The 18,065-nt window shown below is 38.1% G+C and overlaps 1 protein-coding gene across 3 annotated transcripts in view; it reads right to left on the minus strand.

The window, feature by feature from the left end:
* Window positions 1-18,065, minus strand: part of grm4 (glutamate receptor, metabotropic 4) — a 217,491-nt gene that overhangs the window by 51,506 nt on the left and 147,920 nt on the right. For all 3 annotated transcript variants that reach the window (XM_048198947.1, XM_048198946.1, XM_048198948.1), the window contains 3 exons: window positions 15,754-15,889; window positions 12,237-12,391; window positions 10,608-10,748 (listed from right to left, as the gene is read on the minus strand). In XM_048198947.1, the coding sequence (XP_048054904.1) occupies window positions 10,608-10,748; window positions 12,237-12,391; window positions 15,754-15,889 (432 nt within the window). The remainder of the gene's footprint in view (window positions 1-10,607; window positions 10,749-12,236; window positions 12,392-15,753; window positions 15,890-18,065) is intronic.

Genomic DNA, 18,065 nt, shown 5'->3' on the forward strand with positions numbered 1-18,065 from the left:
ATATATTGCTCTTCATAGGGACTGAACCAACATGCTTTTGTTTACAAACCCACCTCTATAATCCATATGCAACATTTAGGTGGGATGGTGATAATAGATCTGCATCACCTCTGCATTTATCAGGCATCTCTTCTGGATGAAAGATGGGTCCTGCCTTTTGATCAACGCTCCCATGCAAAGCATTTAAGACATATGATGTCTCCTCCGCCACTCCTCTCTGAGCAACACAAGCCTGAGGGAGGTTTTGCTGGGAACCAAGGAACCTCAAATTTCTCTATTAAAGCTTGGCAATCCAAATCTAATGAATTGCCCCTGGGGGACATCCTTCAACACTTTTTGAATACAAACACTGGCGTCTTGTGTCTCATCATTGTTTTAGAAACAGCCCTATAGTGGGAACCACATATTTCTTAAAAATAAGCTAATGCAACAAATTTTTGGTCTCAACTTAATTTCATTGCAAGCAATTCACTAAAACCTATACAATACTTTACTCAATTCAGGTTTTTTCAAACATTTCCATGTCAGAGTCCCCCAATGATAACCTTGAAAGGAACCCCTTCCTAAAATAAAGGCAGCTTTATATTTTCCGTATATTAAGACCCATTTATATTGTATGAGAAAAACATCAAAACGTGTAATTTATACCTTACATTTCCAAAATTAAATAATTGGCTAAATATTTGGTAACACTTTATTTTAAGTTGACATTGTTTATATTAAGGTGACATAGTTACACGTAACTACAAGTACTTACTATAGTAATAACAGTAAATTATGTATAATTACTAGTAACTAACCTTAAACCAAACCCTAACCTAACTCTAATAAGTGCATGTAGTTAATTAATATTACCCAGTACTTATTTGAGTAAGTACAAAGTAACTATGTCACCTTAAAAATAAAGTGTAACAAAATATTTTAATAATTTTTTTTTTTTTTTTGTCTTAATACAAATAAAGTACAAATAAATAGTCCAGGCATGGAAATCTATTTGCGTTTTGATTGGTTGTTTCATTGTAACTTCCACAGCCAATTGATTTCACATATCCATTACTATTTTGCTTTGTAACCACGATGCATCCACACAAATACACCAACTCTGCAAGCTATATGCAAGTTCTTATTCTTCACTAGTAGTTAACTACACTAGTAGAGATTCACTAATTTTTAAGTTTCTGAGCTGAACTTTTTGTGCTAGGACAGGTGGTGTTATAATGGCAAATTTTGCACATACATATACATTTTCATATTCATAAAACTATTCTTACATCTTGGACCTGCTGATCTAAATTAGCAGAAGATTGTGCATGCAAGCTTACAACAGCTTATTATACAGAGCCTTATCTGCATATAATTTCTACACACATACCGTCATCCAGACAGGTGGTAGTACCATATTTAACTTAATTTATGGTTTTATATTTTTGCTGTAAATAAAAGACACTGATTAAGACAAGTACTGTTGAGTGCAGTGCAGATCTGTGTGCATCTTTACAGTGGCATCCATTACCAATGATCAGACTGATCCAGACAGCTGACAAAACATGTTTCCACAGACCAATGGTCCAGTCGACTCGCGAACTAACAACTTAATCAAACTAAGCATGCATTAGACATTGATGTTTATTTCAAATAATTTTTGGTTTTTTGAACTGAGAACACAATTTCTGCAATTTAGTACAAGCCCAAGTGGAATTAACATGAGCCAAGAAATCCTCGCTTTGGTTAAAAATAAACTTCTAATAGAATGTCATGGGAAAAGTCTAAAAGCAGTGCATCAATTCCCAATCTTTCCATTTTATAGCTTATTTTTTAAATGCCTTTTCAATTAGTTATGTAAATTTAATTTAATTTTATAACTCCTGGATGACTGCATCTGATTTGAGTGCTTAACTCTATACATACGCATAAGGTTTTGTTTTAAACGTGTTGAATTAAATCTGAAGCCTTTTTTTATTCATTACTTGGCCTATGCACAGCATGCGGTGCACAAGTTTATTTTTATAAACATTGCAAAGGTTTATTTTGTAAGCAATATTTGGGCCACTACACCATATATATTCTGTAACAATCAAGAGAGATTGGAACATTCAAGGGTAAAGCAACAATTAATTTTAATCGATATACTGGCCTGCACTGGCACTGCTTTTTCTGGTCACTTCAATTTGGCAAACAGAAAAATCACGGATCAAATTAAACCTTTTTGCCAGAAGCAACTGTATAATACATTTCCCCCCAACATTTATTCCTTTTGAAACTAGTTAAATGAGGCATTTTGTGTACAATCAATACCCAGGCTAATATATATTCATTAGTATCAGTCAGTCTGATGCTACTCAGCTTCAGACAATGCACACATAGTTATTTCACTGACTATCTGATGCATATTACAGACAAAAAATTGGCAAGAATAAAGGTGACGATACACGGGGCAACATTTTGAGCAATGTTGCTGGGCAATGTTGCTGTCAACAGGCAACCTGGTGAGACACAGGGCAACTAATTAGGGCAACGGACAGTTGGTAGCAACTAGTCTCACGTAGCCAAACCTTCAGACTGACGGCAGAAGGTCTGGACTCTATCGCAGCTTTCATTGGCCAAGGACCAACAATAACAGACCAGCATGCGTCTAATAAATTATTCATTCAAGAACATTGTGTAAACAACAATGGAGCCACGAACGTTACTTACCTTTGAAAAGCCAGCGTTTATTTGATCCTGATTAGAACTTGTTGTCATAGTTGTAAACATGATAGTGTTCTTATTCCATGAGCGAGTTTGCCGTCACGGCATTTGTTTCCAGGCGGACCGTTAAAGAAGCAACACACATGTCTCCCGGACATCCTGTAGAATTCAGATGACGACTTCGATACTCCTGAAATGTTTCCAGATAAGTGTGCCATATGCATCAGACGTTCAGCTAATGGTCCGTGGGTGTGAGGCTGAGACTAGGCAGCAACCAATCAGAGAGGAGCAAATCAATCGCCAACCCAATAAATACTTTATTATAAACACTTGTTAGGCATTTTATTTCAACTTTTCAAATATTTTCTTTGTTTTTATTAAATATAAATGCCTTTCCAATCTGATTTGTGATAGGAAAAGGGAGAAGAGAGAGTTTGGCAAAAGTCTGATTCAAACCTGAGTCAATTGCATCAAAAGCTACTTTCAGGTGCCGTATGCCCTACAGCCTACGCTACTACAGACGTTAAACAGAATGCATCTTTTTAGTATTTAACTGAAAACATTTGATGGTTAAATTACAGCCTGCACACATTAAATTGGACATCTGTTGGTATTTTAAGCATTAAATGAGGTAAATTCCCTGTTTTGGGTTGACACATGACAACTTACCAGCGTAAAAAGATAGAAGTTCACTCTCCTTTTCTTCACTCCACTGCCGCTGAGAGGCCGCCATCTTGTTTTAATTTTTTTCTGAAATATCCAAGCCAGTCACGCGATCGGCGGCTTTCATTCCGATAGGAGGATCTCAAAAAATTGCCCACGACCAATCAAAAGTATCCAGATAGAAATCTGTTGCTCTTTCTCAATAGGAAAGTGCCCAAGCAACATTGCTTGGCAACATTGCTCAAAAGTTGCCCTGTGTATCATCACCTTAAGACGTGCTATGCAATTTGATTAAGCCGCTTAGTAGCAAGTAAACTAGATTAGTGGTTTTAAACCAGTTCTGCTTTAGGGTTATGGTTAGCACCAAACCACCAAATTGGTACCAAAATTGTAATAACTAAAATGTTTTTTGGGTCATGACTAGGGGATGCACAGTAGTCGACTAATTGACTAGTTGACTTTAATGCTGTGCCATGACATTTTAGGCTTGACGTCGACTAGTTGCTGATCATGGCCTATAGATGGCACAACAGGATAAGATATCTTTGATGTCCACTTTTATGCTCCGTTTCCAGCAGTTAAAATAACAAATAAATGCATTCTCTGAGAGCGCTCCACAAGATATGTTTGATTATTCCCAGGGGTGCACATAACTTTTTTGGTCTGGTTCTCAAGGGAGCACCTGGAGATGTTGCTTGACACACTTATCTTAAAAGCTGTCCTCATCACTTTTCTCTGGACTGCTCTCCTCACTATCTTCTTTTCTCTCGAACATGGTAGATGATGATAATGTTAGTAAAAAACAAAAAACAAAAACATTAATGAAACAGAAAACAGCAAGAATATTAGGCTGCTGTCACTTTAAGAAGGAAAGCACGAACCGAATAACTGACACACATCCGGTTCCTTTCTCAACTGTTCACTTATAACATAACCAAGAGAATACTTGCCGAGACAGGTATTTTGACATAATATTATGTGAATGTGTCCGTTCAAGTGCAAGTAAATGCAAAAGAGGAAGTAATTTGGTGTCTGACTATCTCTCTCTCTCTCTGCATGCACACGTTTCGGGGGTGTGAAGCTGTGCGCACAGAGCTCGCAAGTCCCGATTTTTGCCTCTTCTTCCGCTTTTAAAATCGGTTGAATGTGTTACTTGGCAAGACAAAACAAGTCCAAATGATAAACTTTCACTCTACGATGGTTAAACTTAGCAGTTAATCTGTGAATCACATGCATGCCGAACCGTTGGACCTTATCCATACGGATCACGGATTAACTGTGATCCGTTGCACACCTAATAATTAAAGAACACACGTATCATCATGATTGCTATCTTACCAGAGATGGAGAAAAACCCTACTCCAGTAAGTAAACGTGTCCCTGTGAACCGGTCCTCAAATGTTGGTACTCAAAAGTGCTTCCCTCCATGTTTTCTGGTGCGCATCATTCATTTTTATCACGCATGTGCACCTGCCTACCACTTATGTGCACCCCTGATTATACCATCTGGATGCTTAAAATTGACCAGGTGAATGCACGTTTTAAACAGCTTATTGTACACGTAAGTTAATCACTGTTCTAAACTAATACGCTACTGCTGCACTGTAACACACACACACACACATACAGACAGTAGTGCGCAAATCACAGATTTGCAGATCGTGTGCACACAGAAACATTCATGAAAAGTTCTAGCATATATTTTTAATAACTAAATCCCATAGCTTCATTATTAGTAGAGAGACAATCACTCTCTCACTTATGCATTCATATAAATGTAATCTTTACTGTGCTACTTTATCTATATCTGATCTAGCAGAAATCTGTGAGGAAATATAATGACCCAAAGACAAAAGAACTGACAAAAGCTGTGCACAAGGCAACCCATGTTCGAGTCTCTGCTGGAGGTTCAGGCTTATTTGTTTATTAACGATGTCATCAGCAACTAGTCATCGTCTTTAATCACATAAATGTCGACTTAAAATCTGAAGTCGTTCAACCCCTAGTCACGACCCACCGAAAACACTGAGAATAAGCTACAAAATGGATTTAAAAGTCAGGCTGCACGTCACCCCTACTCAAGAAAGCAGTGAAATCATGTAACTGCAGCAAACAGATGTCAACAAGCTAAACTTTGTCCTCCCATCCTCTGATATCACCGAGATCCATCTCAACATGTGCAATCCATAATCACAAGCAGCTCCCTGCATGGAGAATTTCCTGTATGTTCAACCCTGATAAAAGCAGAGCCGAGCACTACAAACAGAGAAAGACAGAGAGCGAGAGATAGAGAATGGGAAGGAGGTAGAGAGGAGGAGAGGCAGAGAGAGCTGAACGCTGAGATATCCAGCCTTTTAATCCGACAGTAACCAGAGGGCTTTTGTGAGGGCTGGAAAATCGCAGCATTGATGTAGCGCAGTCTTCTATCTCTGGCTGCTGGATCTTCGATAAGCGTGGGGGTCAACACAGTCTTTATATTTAAGCATTGCATTCTCCCTGATAAAACAGCAATGCTATATATTTCTGTACTCATTAACTTGCTATCTGATGTATTGTCTAAATTAAATTCAACACGATGCATTCGTGTTTTTGTACTAAATCTAACACACACTACCATACAAAAGTTTGGGGTTGGTAAGATTGTTTTAATAATTTTGAAAGAAGTAATCCATTGCTTCAGTGTTTAGTGTCTCAGAAATTAGTCTAATATGCTGATTTGCTGCTCTATAAACATTTCTTGATATCATCAGTGTTAAAGGTGCCCTAGAACCAGTTTTTACAAGATGTAATTTAAATCTAAGGTGTCCCCTGAATGTGTCTGTGAAGTTTCAGCTCAAAATACCCCATAGATTTTTTATTTTTATTTTTTTTAACTGCCTATTTTGGGGCATCATTAACTATGCACCGATTCAGGCTGCGGCCCCGTATAGTATTTATTTGGATGTTTACATTTGATTCTGAATGAGTTTGAGGCTGTGATCCGTGGCTAATGGCTAATGCTACACTGTTGGAGAGATTTATAAAGAATGAAGTTGTGTTTATGCATTATACAGCCTGCAAGTGTTTAAAAATGAAAATAGCGACGGCTCTTGTCTCCGTGAATACAGTAAGAAACGATGGTAAGTTTAACCACATTAAACAGTACATTAGCAACATGCTAACAAAACATTTAGAAAGACAATTTACAAATACCACTAAAAATGTCATGTAATCATGGTTCATGTCCGTTATTATCGCTCCATCTGCCATTTTTCGCTGTTGTTCTTGCTTGCTGACCTAGTCTGATGATTCAGCTGTGCACAGATCTAGACGTTAATACTGGCTGCCCTCGTGTAATGCCTTGAACTTGGGCTGGCATATGCAAATATTGGGGTCATACATATTAATGATCCCGACTGTTACGTAACAGTCGGTGTTATGTTGAGATTCGCCTGTTCTTCTGAGGTCTTTTAAACAAATGAGATTTACACAAGAAGGAGGAAACAATGGTGTTTGAGACTCACTGTATGTCATTTCCATGTACTGAACTCTTGTTATTCAACTATGCCAAGATAAATTCAATTTTTCATTCTAGGGCACCTTCAGAAATAGTTGTGCTACTTTAATTTTTGTGGAAATCACTTTTTTTTCCAGGAGTCTTTGACAAATAGAAAGTTCATAAGTACAGCATTTTTGAAATTAGAAAACAGTAGTAAATGTCTTTACTGTCAGTTTTGCTCAATTAAATTGGTTCTTTCTTAATAACAGTATTAAAAAAATCTTACTAACCCCTAAAAAATGCATTTTAAAGTCTCCCAGTGGTGAAAATCAAGTTATTAATGTTGTGGTGTTTTTAATGTGCTTTAAGACAAACAATGTGCAAATTCATAAGTCAACACCATTGCTGAGTATTTTCTCCTTAAAACTGCAGTGAACCAAATACAGTCCCAAAAACGCGGTTTGAAATTGCTGGTGTTTCTGACATCACAAACTACCTTGTAACCAAACTTCAATGTGTGATTGTCAACGAGTGGATCTCTGAGTTAGTGTGAGTGGAGGCGGGGCTAATTTGCATATTCATTGAACCGTGTATACTAAATGGAGCCAGGTACATTCAAGCTATTTTAAGGCACAAAGATTTTTTGTTTCAAGGAAAAAAAACATATAAATATGTCATTTTGGTGATCAAATATGAGTTTTAAGGGATAAAATTATTGACTACAGGTGGACTTTAAGCTTTTAAATCAATAAGGCAATTTAATTTTTGGGTTCAGATCTTGAAGTCAAAACTATACCACAGTCAGATAGGCCACCTTCATGACACATGAACAGAACAATTCATGTAGCAATGGTTTTCCGAAAGATTTACACATAAATTCCTCCTACACACGTGTTTCATGAATTAAGGCCATTGAACAAGTTGACAGCATGTCAATAAAGGGCAAAAGTCAGGCTCAAAGGCCTCAAGGTGAAAAATCTATATGTGCCATTTGTGTTTTGCTTCAACCATTGACCTTTCTACACAAAAAGGAACACTTTAAATGAGAAATATGTCATCAAATTACTTCTATATCACTCGTTTTTCTAAAGTAGCACTCTCCAACAGTGACATCAGCGGATTAAGTTTCAGCGGGGGACCTCCCTTGAGCTCTATGTGTTCGCACTGAGCTCCTAGAGCGTGACACGAATGTGAGGAGGGAACGGCAAAATACTGGCAAACATTGCTGTGATTGGTTGATTACACCGTCACTGCACAAATCCACATCAATGGGTCAAACTGATGGAACTGGACTGATTAATTACAGAGTAAACAACTCACTTATTTGGTCAACCCCATTTTCAGGCACGTCTGAATCGAAGTGAACTTGAAACTACTCTAAATTATCTTTGAGGGAGCCAGTTTTGTGAGCACTCAGCTTGGTTAAATTGAAGCTGCATCTCTGTGTTTGTCACCATCATTTTTTTTTTTTTTTAAGTGACTACAATAATATTAATAATAGCCAAAAACAGTTAGCAATAAATATAATATGCATTAAATACTTAATATTAAAATTATTATGGCAATAATCTAAATTGGTGATTTTAGTTAACTATATTATACAGGAATGTACAGTATGAAAAATGAACATTAGAATGATTTCTGATGGATCATGCGACACTAAAGACTGGAGTAATGGCTAAAATTGGCTAAGACCAGAATAAATTACATTTTAAAATATATTCAGCTAGAAAACAGTTATTTTAAACTGTAATTATATTACACAATATTACTGTTTTGACTGTATTTTTAATCAAACAAATGTAGCCTTGGTTTTATTTAAAGAAAATGTATATATAAAATAGTATTGTATTGGTTGATTATTGGTTCTATAAGCTAAATGCGGTTTCTGAAAACGGTTTAAATATCAAACAAACAAATAAATAAATACTGCATATAATGCATTGCATAGTGTATGTAAAACCCAGCTCACTGCTAATGAAATGGATAAAAGGCAGTGATGTCATATAATCATCTTTGATTCATACCCCAAATATGTTTCACAGATCCTCCATCACATTAGTCATTATCGAAAATGTCAGCTGGAATTTGGGCAAATCTGTGGGTGCCTGTTGACTCATGCATTAGCATTGTTCCTCTGAGGCTATATTTGAGGCTACACTGTAGACAGTCTAGATGACTAAAAAAACAACAACTCCTCACTGTGCTAATGACAATGTGCAAAACAAACTTAGAATCTTCTCAGAAAGCACAGGTCCTGAATGGACAGCCTGCGCGACACGCTACGAATCATGCAAGCTGAACCTTAACATAAAATATATGCAGATCTTGACTGTTAATCTCCATCAGCACTGAAAACACCCAGACCCGGAGACTGTTGCTATGCTAACTCGAGACTCCACGGTGAGCGATAAAGGTTTAGCGAGCCACAGTCGTTGTGGCCTCCGGTTCTGAATCGGTGCTTTCAGACAAATATTACATCCTCCCTTTGAGACAAAGCTGTTAGAGGATGCGACCCAGTTAAGGCTGCATTGTATTTCAACATGCAGTCGTTTTCATGAACTAATAAAGCTGTGCAAACAGTCTTAACACCATTTTCATTTCCCATGTGGCTTTATAAATCTGCTACAATGTGCTCGGCAAATGCCGAATTGTTCTTTACATGAATAATCAAGCCTGATGTCAGCATACAGCATGTGCAATGCACTCACACACCTCCTGTTTTAGATGTGAACCCTTGGGTGTAGCAAAAGCATGCAAGAAAAATATTCAAGCACAAAACTACCATAAAAGAAAGAAAAAGCTGTGCTGAGTGGCATGTTTTGCATCTCATTCACGCACACAGAAAATACCCTACCATATTTTTTAATCAAGTGAATAGAAGCACGGCATTTAATCACCAATGGCAATTCAAGAATGTAAGGTAACAATGATGAATTTTCTTGTGGGCGCAGCAATTAGCATAAAGAAAAAGTGATTTATTATGTTGTGCTGGAGCGATGGATTTTGTTTCAGGCCAGATACTTCTTGCAGCACGCTAAAGGCCAGCCATTACAAGTGAGCCCACTGACAAGGATTATGCACGGTGACATTTAGCGCGCTGCGATGTTACAGCGAGCCCCTTTGCCACAGTCGCATACAATCTAACTTCCACCGTCTGTAGGAGGTCACCGCACCGATACTGAACCGAGAGGTTAATATCCTGCCCTGCTTACTGGTGCAGTGCAGTAAGCACTGTAATGCTTGGTAGGCTACATGCTGAGAATTAGATGCGCTACCGTAGCCACCCTCGAAAAGGTCTGCTGGCGGAAACCCCTCCTCGTAAGATCGCAACCCGCACTGATTGGATGAAGCCTGAAATGTGTTGCTAGGAGTCAACCTTTCTTCACAGCCAAACGGACGGGCTCTGACTGGGGCTGAACTCGTAACTGACGGGCCGCCACGGGCGGCTCTTCCCCTGAGAGAAGGCTCAAATCAATTAAAGATCATCATCTCTTATCCAATTGGCTGGATTGCATTGGTTCTGTGTACTTAGAGTAGGGATGCTGCTGCTGTGCATCAGAAAACATCAGACGTAGAACAGCTTTGCTGTGGTATGACTAATCAGACTCTGGTGTAAACAAAGACCCATTTCAGGCGATCTGAGAACAGCAGGCCTAGTCTTTTACGATAGATTTGGCTTCTCCCTTTGCTCACTTTCTCTCTTTTATGGAGCTCTCTGAAATGGAGTGTTGCCAGAGGGAGAGGGAGAGGGAGAGGGAAAGGGAGAGATACTTACTTGTGCATTTCTTAATGCCAGATCCCTTCTTCAAGGCATGGCGGCTGAGCTTGCAGTTGAAATTGTTCTCCCAGAACTCCGCAAACCAGATATTCCTCCGGTTGTTCTCGAGTGTGCGGCTGGTGAAGTAGCGATCAAAGCCTGAGGGTAGATCGATGAGATGTGTGTCACTTTAATGCGCTCTGTCAGAGTCAAAGCTCTCAGCCAATGAACTTCAGAGAGCAACATGATTTGACGGAACATTTGCATGTAACATCATTTTTGTCTCACCGAGAATTTTGCTATGAATAGTTCACCCAAAAATGACAAATCTGCCATCATTTACTCATTCCCAAGTCATTTCAAACAAGTTTATATTTTTCTGTGGAACACAAAAGTAGAATTTTCTGAAGAACCTTCATGCAGTTTATACTGTAGTTAACACAGCAGTTATTTTGTTGTAAATTAACTGTTATATTTTCATTGATTAAATGTTTAAACTGTTATGAATTCATGTCATTATAAAGAAATTTTATGACAAATTCATATTGAATCATATAACATAGATTTAAAAAAAACTGAAAACACAGAATTTGGGGGAAAATGGATGGTTTATGGATTTCACAGGCCTCCATAGTAAAAGTTAGCTTGCTCTGTGGAGTTTACTTGAATGTAAATAAGTTATGTGTATATGCATTTCCTTCCTCATTAATAATATGAAAAGAATATTGTGATAAATATCAATATAGAATGATGTTGTATTGTGTTTTTAAAAAATCTATAATATATATAGATCAAAAATGTATGCATCTCTTGATGGAAATAACATCACAATTTATGTACATCAAGAGGTGCTTCAATCAAGGTCAAGATCTTGTATTGACAATGCAAGAGTCAAACACTCTTTAAGGTCTCCTCCAGCACATCCCAAAGACTTTCAATGAATTTAAGGTCTGGACACAGAGGTGCCAATTCATATGTCTCCCTCCCAACCATTCTTTCACAGTTTGAGCCTGATGAGTCTTGACATTGTCATCCTGGAATAAGGCCATGATGTGTCTTCCTACATGGTTGTTTAAGAAATGAAATCGCTCCATCAATTAGGGTTAGAAGAACTGTTGCCAAACATGCTACAAACATTATAATCACTGCAATTATGATCCAATCATGGACCCTCAAGCATTTGCTTATTTAAATCCAAACAGCGACTTTGTTTTTTTTTTTTTGTTGTTGTTGTTTTTTTGTTTTTTTTTTGGCCCGTTGATCACACAAAACCATTAAATGGCTTAGGAAGACTTGGAATAAAAGCACACTATGGTGCTCTTTTAGAGCTTGATGGATTATTTTTTTTTTGTATGGAAAAGTGCTGGATGAGGATACTTCAAAGTCCTCTTTTTGTGTTCCACTGACAAAAGTAAGTCATACGTATTTGGAAGAATTTTTGCTTTTGAACTATTGAAGTGAACTGACTAACATAGTGAACTATTCCTTTAACACTATGCATGCATCATAACTTGCTATGATTATTAAATGCTCCACCAGTAGCTTAATGTGTTGTCAGAAAACATTAAGCACACGCTCTGGTTCAGATCTGCTCTCTAATGGATGAGAGCAACCACTGACAAGTGGAGGATTTAATCTGTCACTCGCCTCTGATGGACTGTCGTTTGGGTAGGATGGTGACAGCTCCCTCGGCCATTTCCTCCTGCTGAAGCACTGGCGATATCTTCGAGCCCCAGCTATCTGACCCCACCCACAGGAAGTGACCCGTCTGATTGGCTTTTTTTGCCGCCTGCAGTAGCCTCCTGTTAAAAGATGAGTGGCAGTTTCCATAAAAAGTTGAATATAGGCTTTGCTCCCAGACTCTGAGTCACATCAACTCTAATTACTTGTTTGCAATTATTGTCTACTTTCTGCGGTGCTTTGGTGATTCTCCATTTACAGTAACTGCAAATCAATGTGTTATTGAAAGGTCAGTATTGACACTGCTCAGCGCTGAAATTTCTAAGCATTCTCCGTCAGGCACAGTAGCAATTGATGTCAAAATTAGTCATGCACAACTGACAGCAAAAGCATTTCCCCAAGATAATAATGGCTCAATAAATATGTTTCAGGCAGCACACACAAAATCATTTTCTGTCTTTTAAACAGACACAGACTTTAAGAGTCTTACATAAGCTGTGGAATACATTTTTTCTGGGCTTATTTGCTAGTAACTTATCAATATTTTAATAACTGTATTAAAATTCGCCCACATCTTTGGCGACTACACCCTCGCTGCAATTTATTTACCTACATTAAACATGAGATGCCATTCCCAAAACATTTTACTTGCAAAATGAAACACTAACTACAGGGGTTGGACAATGAAACTGAAACACCTGGTTTTAGACCACAATAATTTATTAGTATAGTGTAGGGCCTTCTTTTGTGGCCAGTACAGCATCAGTTCGTCTTGGGAATGACAGATACAAGTCCTTCACAGTGGCCAGAGGGATTTTGAGCTACTCCTCTTCCAGAACAGTGGCCAGGTCACTATGTTATGCTGGTGGAGGAAAACATTTTCTGACTTCCTCCTCCAAAATACCCCAAAGTGGCTCATAAATATTTAGATCTGGTGACCGTGCAGGCAATGGGAGATGTTCAACTTCACTTTCATGTTCACCAAACTATTTTGTCACAAGTCTTGCTGTGTGCATTTGATGCATTATCATGCTGATACACTCCACCCCTTTCAGGGTAGGGCTGCACGATTATGACAAAAATCTTCATTCCCTTGAAATTGTAATTGCGATTATTAATTATGATTATCACAATTACATTGAAATATGTTTAGAATAGCTTTAACAAAAATAGTTTTTGTTCTAGGAACTTAGTTGTCGGAAGTAGAGAACTGGTTCCCTGAGAACTAATGTTCCCCTATGGCCATTTTCCTGGTTGCATTCGCACCACCAGTAGGAACTCTGAAGTGTCGAAACTGCACTTGTTGTTGTGACTTTTTTGATGGTGCGGCAGACTTTTATTTTGACGGCACTGAGAACAGCTCAGCCAGAGCCTTCTATGTCTTCATTATTTTACGATCTGTTTAACAGTCCTGTCTAATACATTATTAGATAGAACTGTTGTACAAAGAAAGTAGACCGTATATGAAAAAGTTTTAGCTTTGCCATGTGGTAGATGCCCAATGTCGCTAGCTGAGCAGAAATACATAATCATGTTTCACTTTTTACACTGGATTTTCTTAGCGTAAGGTTGAGAGGTCCATCTATCACTGTTTTCCATGTTTACAGAGTTAGTTCATGGAGTAAATATATAGGCTGTGTACACGGCTTTTTAAAAATGGTGGGTGCTGGTTCGCCTCTCACAGCTTAACATGCAGAATAATGTAAGTGGATATTTTTTTATGTAATAGTGCTTTTGAATGATTACAAAATCTTGGCATCCATTATCATAATCGCGATTAGAAATTAAATTAATTGTGCAGCCCTATTTCAGGTCACAATGTTTGAGCCATTAGGTGTACATGGTCCTCCAGAATGGTTTGGTAGTCTTTGGCAGTGATGCGCCCATCAAGCACAGTAGGGAATGCCATGATATTGCAGCACAAACCATCACTGATCCACCTCCGTGCTTCACTCTGGGCAGCAATAGTCCAGGTTTTAAGCCTCTTTGGGCCTTCTCCACACCATAACTCCCACGGATGTGGGAAAGACAGTGAAGGTGGACTCATCAGAGAAAAACACATGTTTCACATTGTCCACAGCCCAAGATTTGCACTGTTTGCACCACTGAAACCAACATTTGGCACTGGCACGAGTGACCAAAGGTTTGGTTATAGCGGCCTGATCATGACTATTTGACAAATAGTTTTAGTGGAAACAGAAGAGTCGAGGTGCTTGTTTTATTCTGCAGTAGGTTGGGCAGCTGTGCTTTTATGATTTTTGGATACAATCCAGGTTAGTACCAGGACATCCCTTTCATACAGCTTCCTCTTGTGTCAACAGTTACTCCTGTTGCATGTGGTTCGTCCTTTGTGGTGGTATGCCGACATTACCCTGGATACCATAGCTCTCGATACACCATAAAGACTTGCTGTCCTGGTCACAGATGAGCCAGCGAGACGCGCACCAACAATTTGCCCTCTTTTGAACTCTTGACATGTCTCCCATCATGTCGTCTGGTTTGCAATATTTTACGTACAGCTGTGCTATTGCTCTGCTAAATCAACCTTCACACTCTGGTCAAGCTGATGGAATGTAAAATCAGTGAAGTTTAGCCAACAGGCTGAAATCTCCAACAATATATTGGCCAGTATTTCAGTTTCATTGTCCAACCCTTGTACAAAAGAAGTCTAAAACCATTAGTAAATAGCCATTTGGCTATTGCTTAATATTAATCAACTATCCACATGGCCAAGGTGACATCAGCTGGAAAGGAAACTTGAAGCAAGTTATTGCATTCTAATGAAAGATATCTTCGGAATATAAAGCAATGTATAAAACTACAAAGGGTCCATTTTGATTTTATCATGATGTGTGTAAAGTTTTTTTTATTTTTATTATTATTAGGAAAAACATACTTTCTGAATTACAGGTGCATCGATGTGAACATGGATAAACAAGCCATTATGATCTCAAGGACAATGGCAGACAAACAATAATTAGAGAAGCATGATTAAACAGTCATTCTGAATACTCAAGCAAGCAACAAATTGAAAAAGTTTGACCATAATTATTCCTTCAAATTAAAATGATTATTATTCAATGGATGTCTAACAGCACATTTAAGTGAAGGCTTTTTGTCAATTTTCATGAGAGCAGCTGGGTTTCTAATAGTTCTGATTAGGTACTCCAGGTGCTTAATGCTGGGGCGTTTTAGACGTTCCCATGGGGCAAAATTAAACGTGTTATAATAGAGGTCAGGGAAATGAGTTTTTCACCTCCCTGCAAAAAGACTTCTTGTGTATTTCAAATGTTAGTTCATAAAGCAATACACGTTTCGGTGTTTGTTTTATTCAATTTTTAACTCTGCAGAAACAAATTAATTGCAGAAATGATTTTAACTTGATCATAGCTACAATAAAGAACTTATACTACATAATTTCTGAAAAAAAGAAAACTAGTATAATCCTTCAAGATAGTTGCTAAATTAAACAGAATCTACTCACCTTATATCATCCTCATTTGCAAATATAATAACAACCCTCGCATTCGGATTTTCTCCCAGTCTCTGAATTATCTTATCAAACTCTCCTGGTTTTGGCTCACGGGGGATTTTCACCGACTGTGAGATACACACACTTCCTGTGAAAAAAGAAATAAATAAAAGAGTGGCATTATTACTAGTTGCAAAATAAAGAATAGCACTCCCACCAAGCAGCTTATTATGGGTAGTCCTGTCCAAACTCAAGGCACTGGTCGAGGGAGACGTTGCTATGTTTGGCAGCTCAAATATATGATGTAAAAATAGGCATTTGTTACCGTAAGGAGCGGTTTCAAACTGATCTGACCTTTAAAAATGACTTGGTGGTGTAACCTAGTGCAGTCAAGTCTATTCAAATACACATTAAATCATATTTTTGACTTGAATAAAAAGAGTTTATTTAGATGTTACCACATAAAGCACATTTTTAGGCTACCTGACAAAACATTTTTTACAGTGTACTCGAATAGAACAATGTTCTAAATGGACCACAGAGCCACAGTGTTTGTGCTCTACGATGAAGTCAAGTGACTTGTTTTATCCTTATCATTTTCTCTGCACAGTCGACTGAGATCAATACCAGACCCCCTAAGACCAAGGTCAAGACCTGCTGGTCCAAGGGACCTGAAAAATAGAAGATACTGAATTTATTGCAACATTAAATCACTGAGGTACTTTGTATAGTGGCTAAGTAGTCATTCAGAGCTGTGGAATTGTCTGTAATGGTCAAGATACCATACCCGCCTGTGCTGGAAGTAATTAGGTATATTAGAACTAGACTGTGAGACTTTCAGAGACCCATATCCAGACCATGACTTACATTCTGAAACCCAGAAGAAGACTGAGTTGAGCCTTTCTATATTAAAGGTGCAGCTAAATGTGATATTTATTTAGGTTTGCCAGGAAGATTGTTTCAAGTTCACTTAATTTAAAAGTATTTTTAAAGCCTAGAAAATATGGATGTTCTATGGAGAATCTTCATGGTTTAGTCCTGGAACCCCAATATGGTAAAGTTTTGCTCTGCTGGGTCCTTAAATTGCATCAGCTCTTATTATTAATGTATTGTTTTGTTATCATGTACTTTACTGTGTTTAAAAAAATGCAACAAATCTATTTGGTTGTACTCTTTTGTTGCAAAAAGTCTTATCTTTGTAATCTCCAACACTTGTATATCTTCCTTTCACAGATGCCTTGAATTAACCTCGTGTCATATCAGCAAATCGTCATATGCAGATTAACCGGGGGGAAAAATGCATAATAATAAGCTCATTAAACTTCTCATATCCTTTCTGAGAAAACACGGAGCCCTTGTAAACTTCCACGCAAACTGATAGTTGCCGTTCCAAGGAGAGGGCGTTTTCAAAGCGTTTGACCTGTCCTCGCTGAGAGAGGAACACTGATTTGCATCAAAGGCGTTAATTAGACAGAAAAGAGAACCCTCAAAGATGCCATATGGAGAGGCTTCCTAACGGCAGGAGTCTTGCAGTCACTTGCAGCCCTCTGCTGTGTGCATATGCTACTTTGAGTCAGGAGATATTTTGAATGACTGAAGGCCTCAAGGTAAGAACTCCACATGTCACTGAATGAGACACTGAAGCAGACAAAGTCACACAGTGACTTGGGTGGATGTGCATGAAACTATTGTTTTATTATATTTTAAAGAAAGTATTTTACAGTAGAGAAATGAAAACCAAACTTTTTTTATCGAGTATTGCAGCATTTATTCTAAATAATTTATCTATGCACATTTTTATTATTATTATTTCATTCATGTGCCCTTTTAAGGAGTCCTTGATAATGATTTCACTTTTTTAACTTTAGTTAGTGTGTAATGTTGCTGTTAGTTAGCATAAACAACATCTGCAAAGTTATGACGCTCAAAGTTCAACGCAAAGAGAGAAAGTTTCTTCCCGGGCTGGTGACATCACAAACCCCACAATTTACATAAACCCTGCCCCCAGAAACACACAACAAAAGGGGGTGAGGCCATGTTGGGCTGCTTTAGAGAAGAGGAAGAGTTGTTGTAGTAGAGTATTGTTACCATGCTGTCATTTTACACCGGATGCTTCACAAAACGAGGGTCAATTCAACGCTGGATTTGCACAAAAGATGACGGTACATGCTAGTCGATGAGTTGAATCAACTCCACAGCAACTACATAAATTTATCCACTAATCATTCAGAAATGTCCAGTTGCATTCTAAAAGTTGTAACTTCTTCCTGATTCTCTCCATCAGTGTCCGACTCCGGTTTGAATAATGTAAGGCTGAACACCGT

Source organism: Megalobrama amblycephala, linkage group LG8 (assembly GCF_018812025.1).
Source record: "Megalobrama amblycephala isolate DHTTF-2021 linkage group LG8, ASM1881202v1, whole genome shotgun sequence".
NCBI classification, from domain to species: Eukaryota; Metazoa; Chordata; class Actinopteri; order Cypriniformes; family Xenocyprididae; genus Megalobrama; species Megalobrama amblycephala.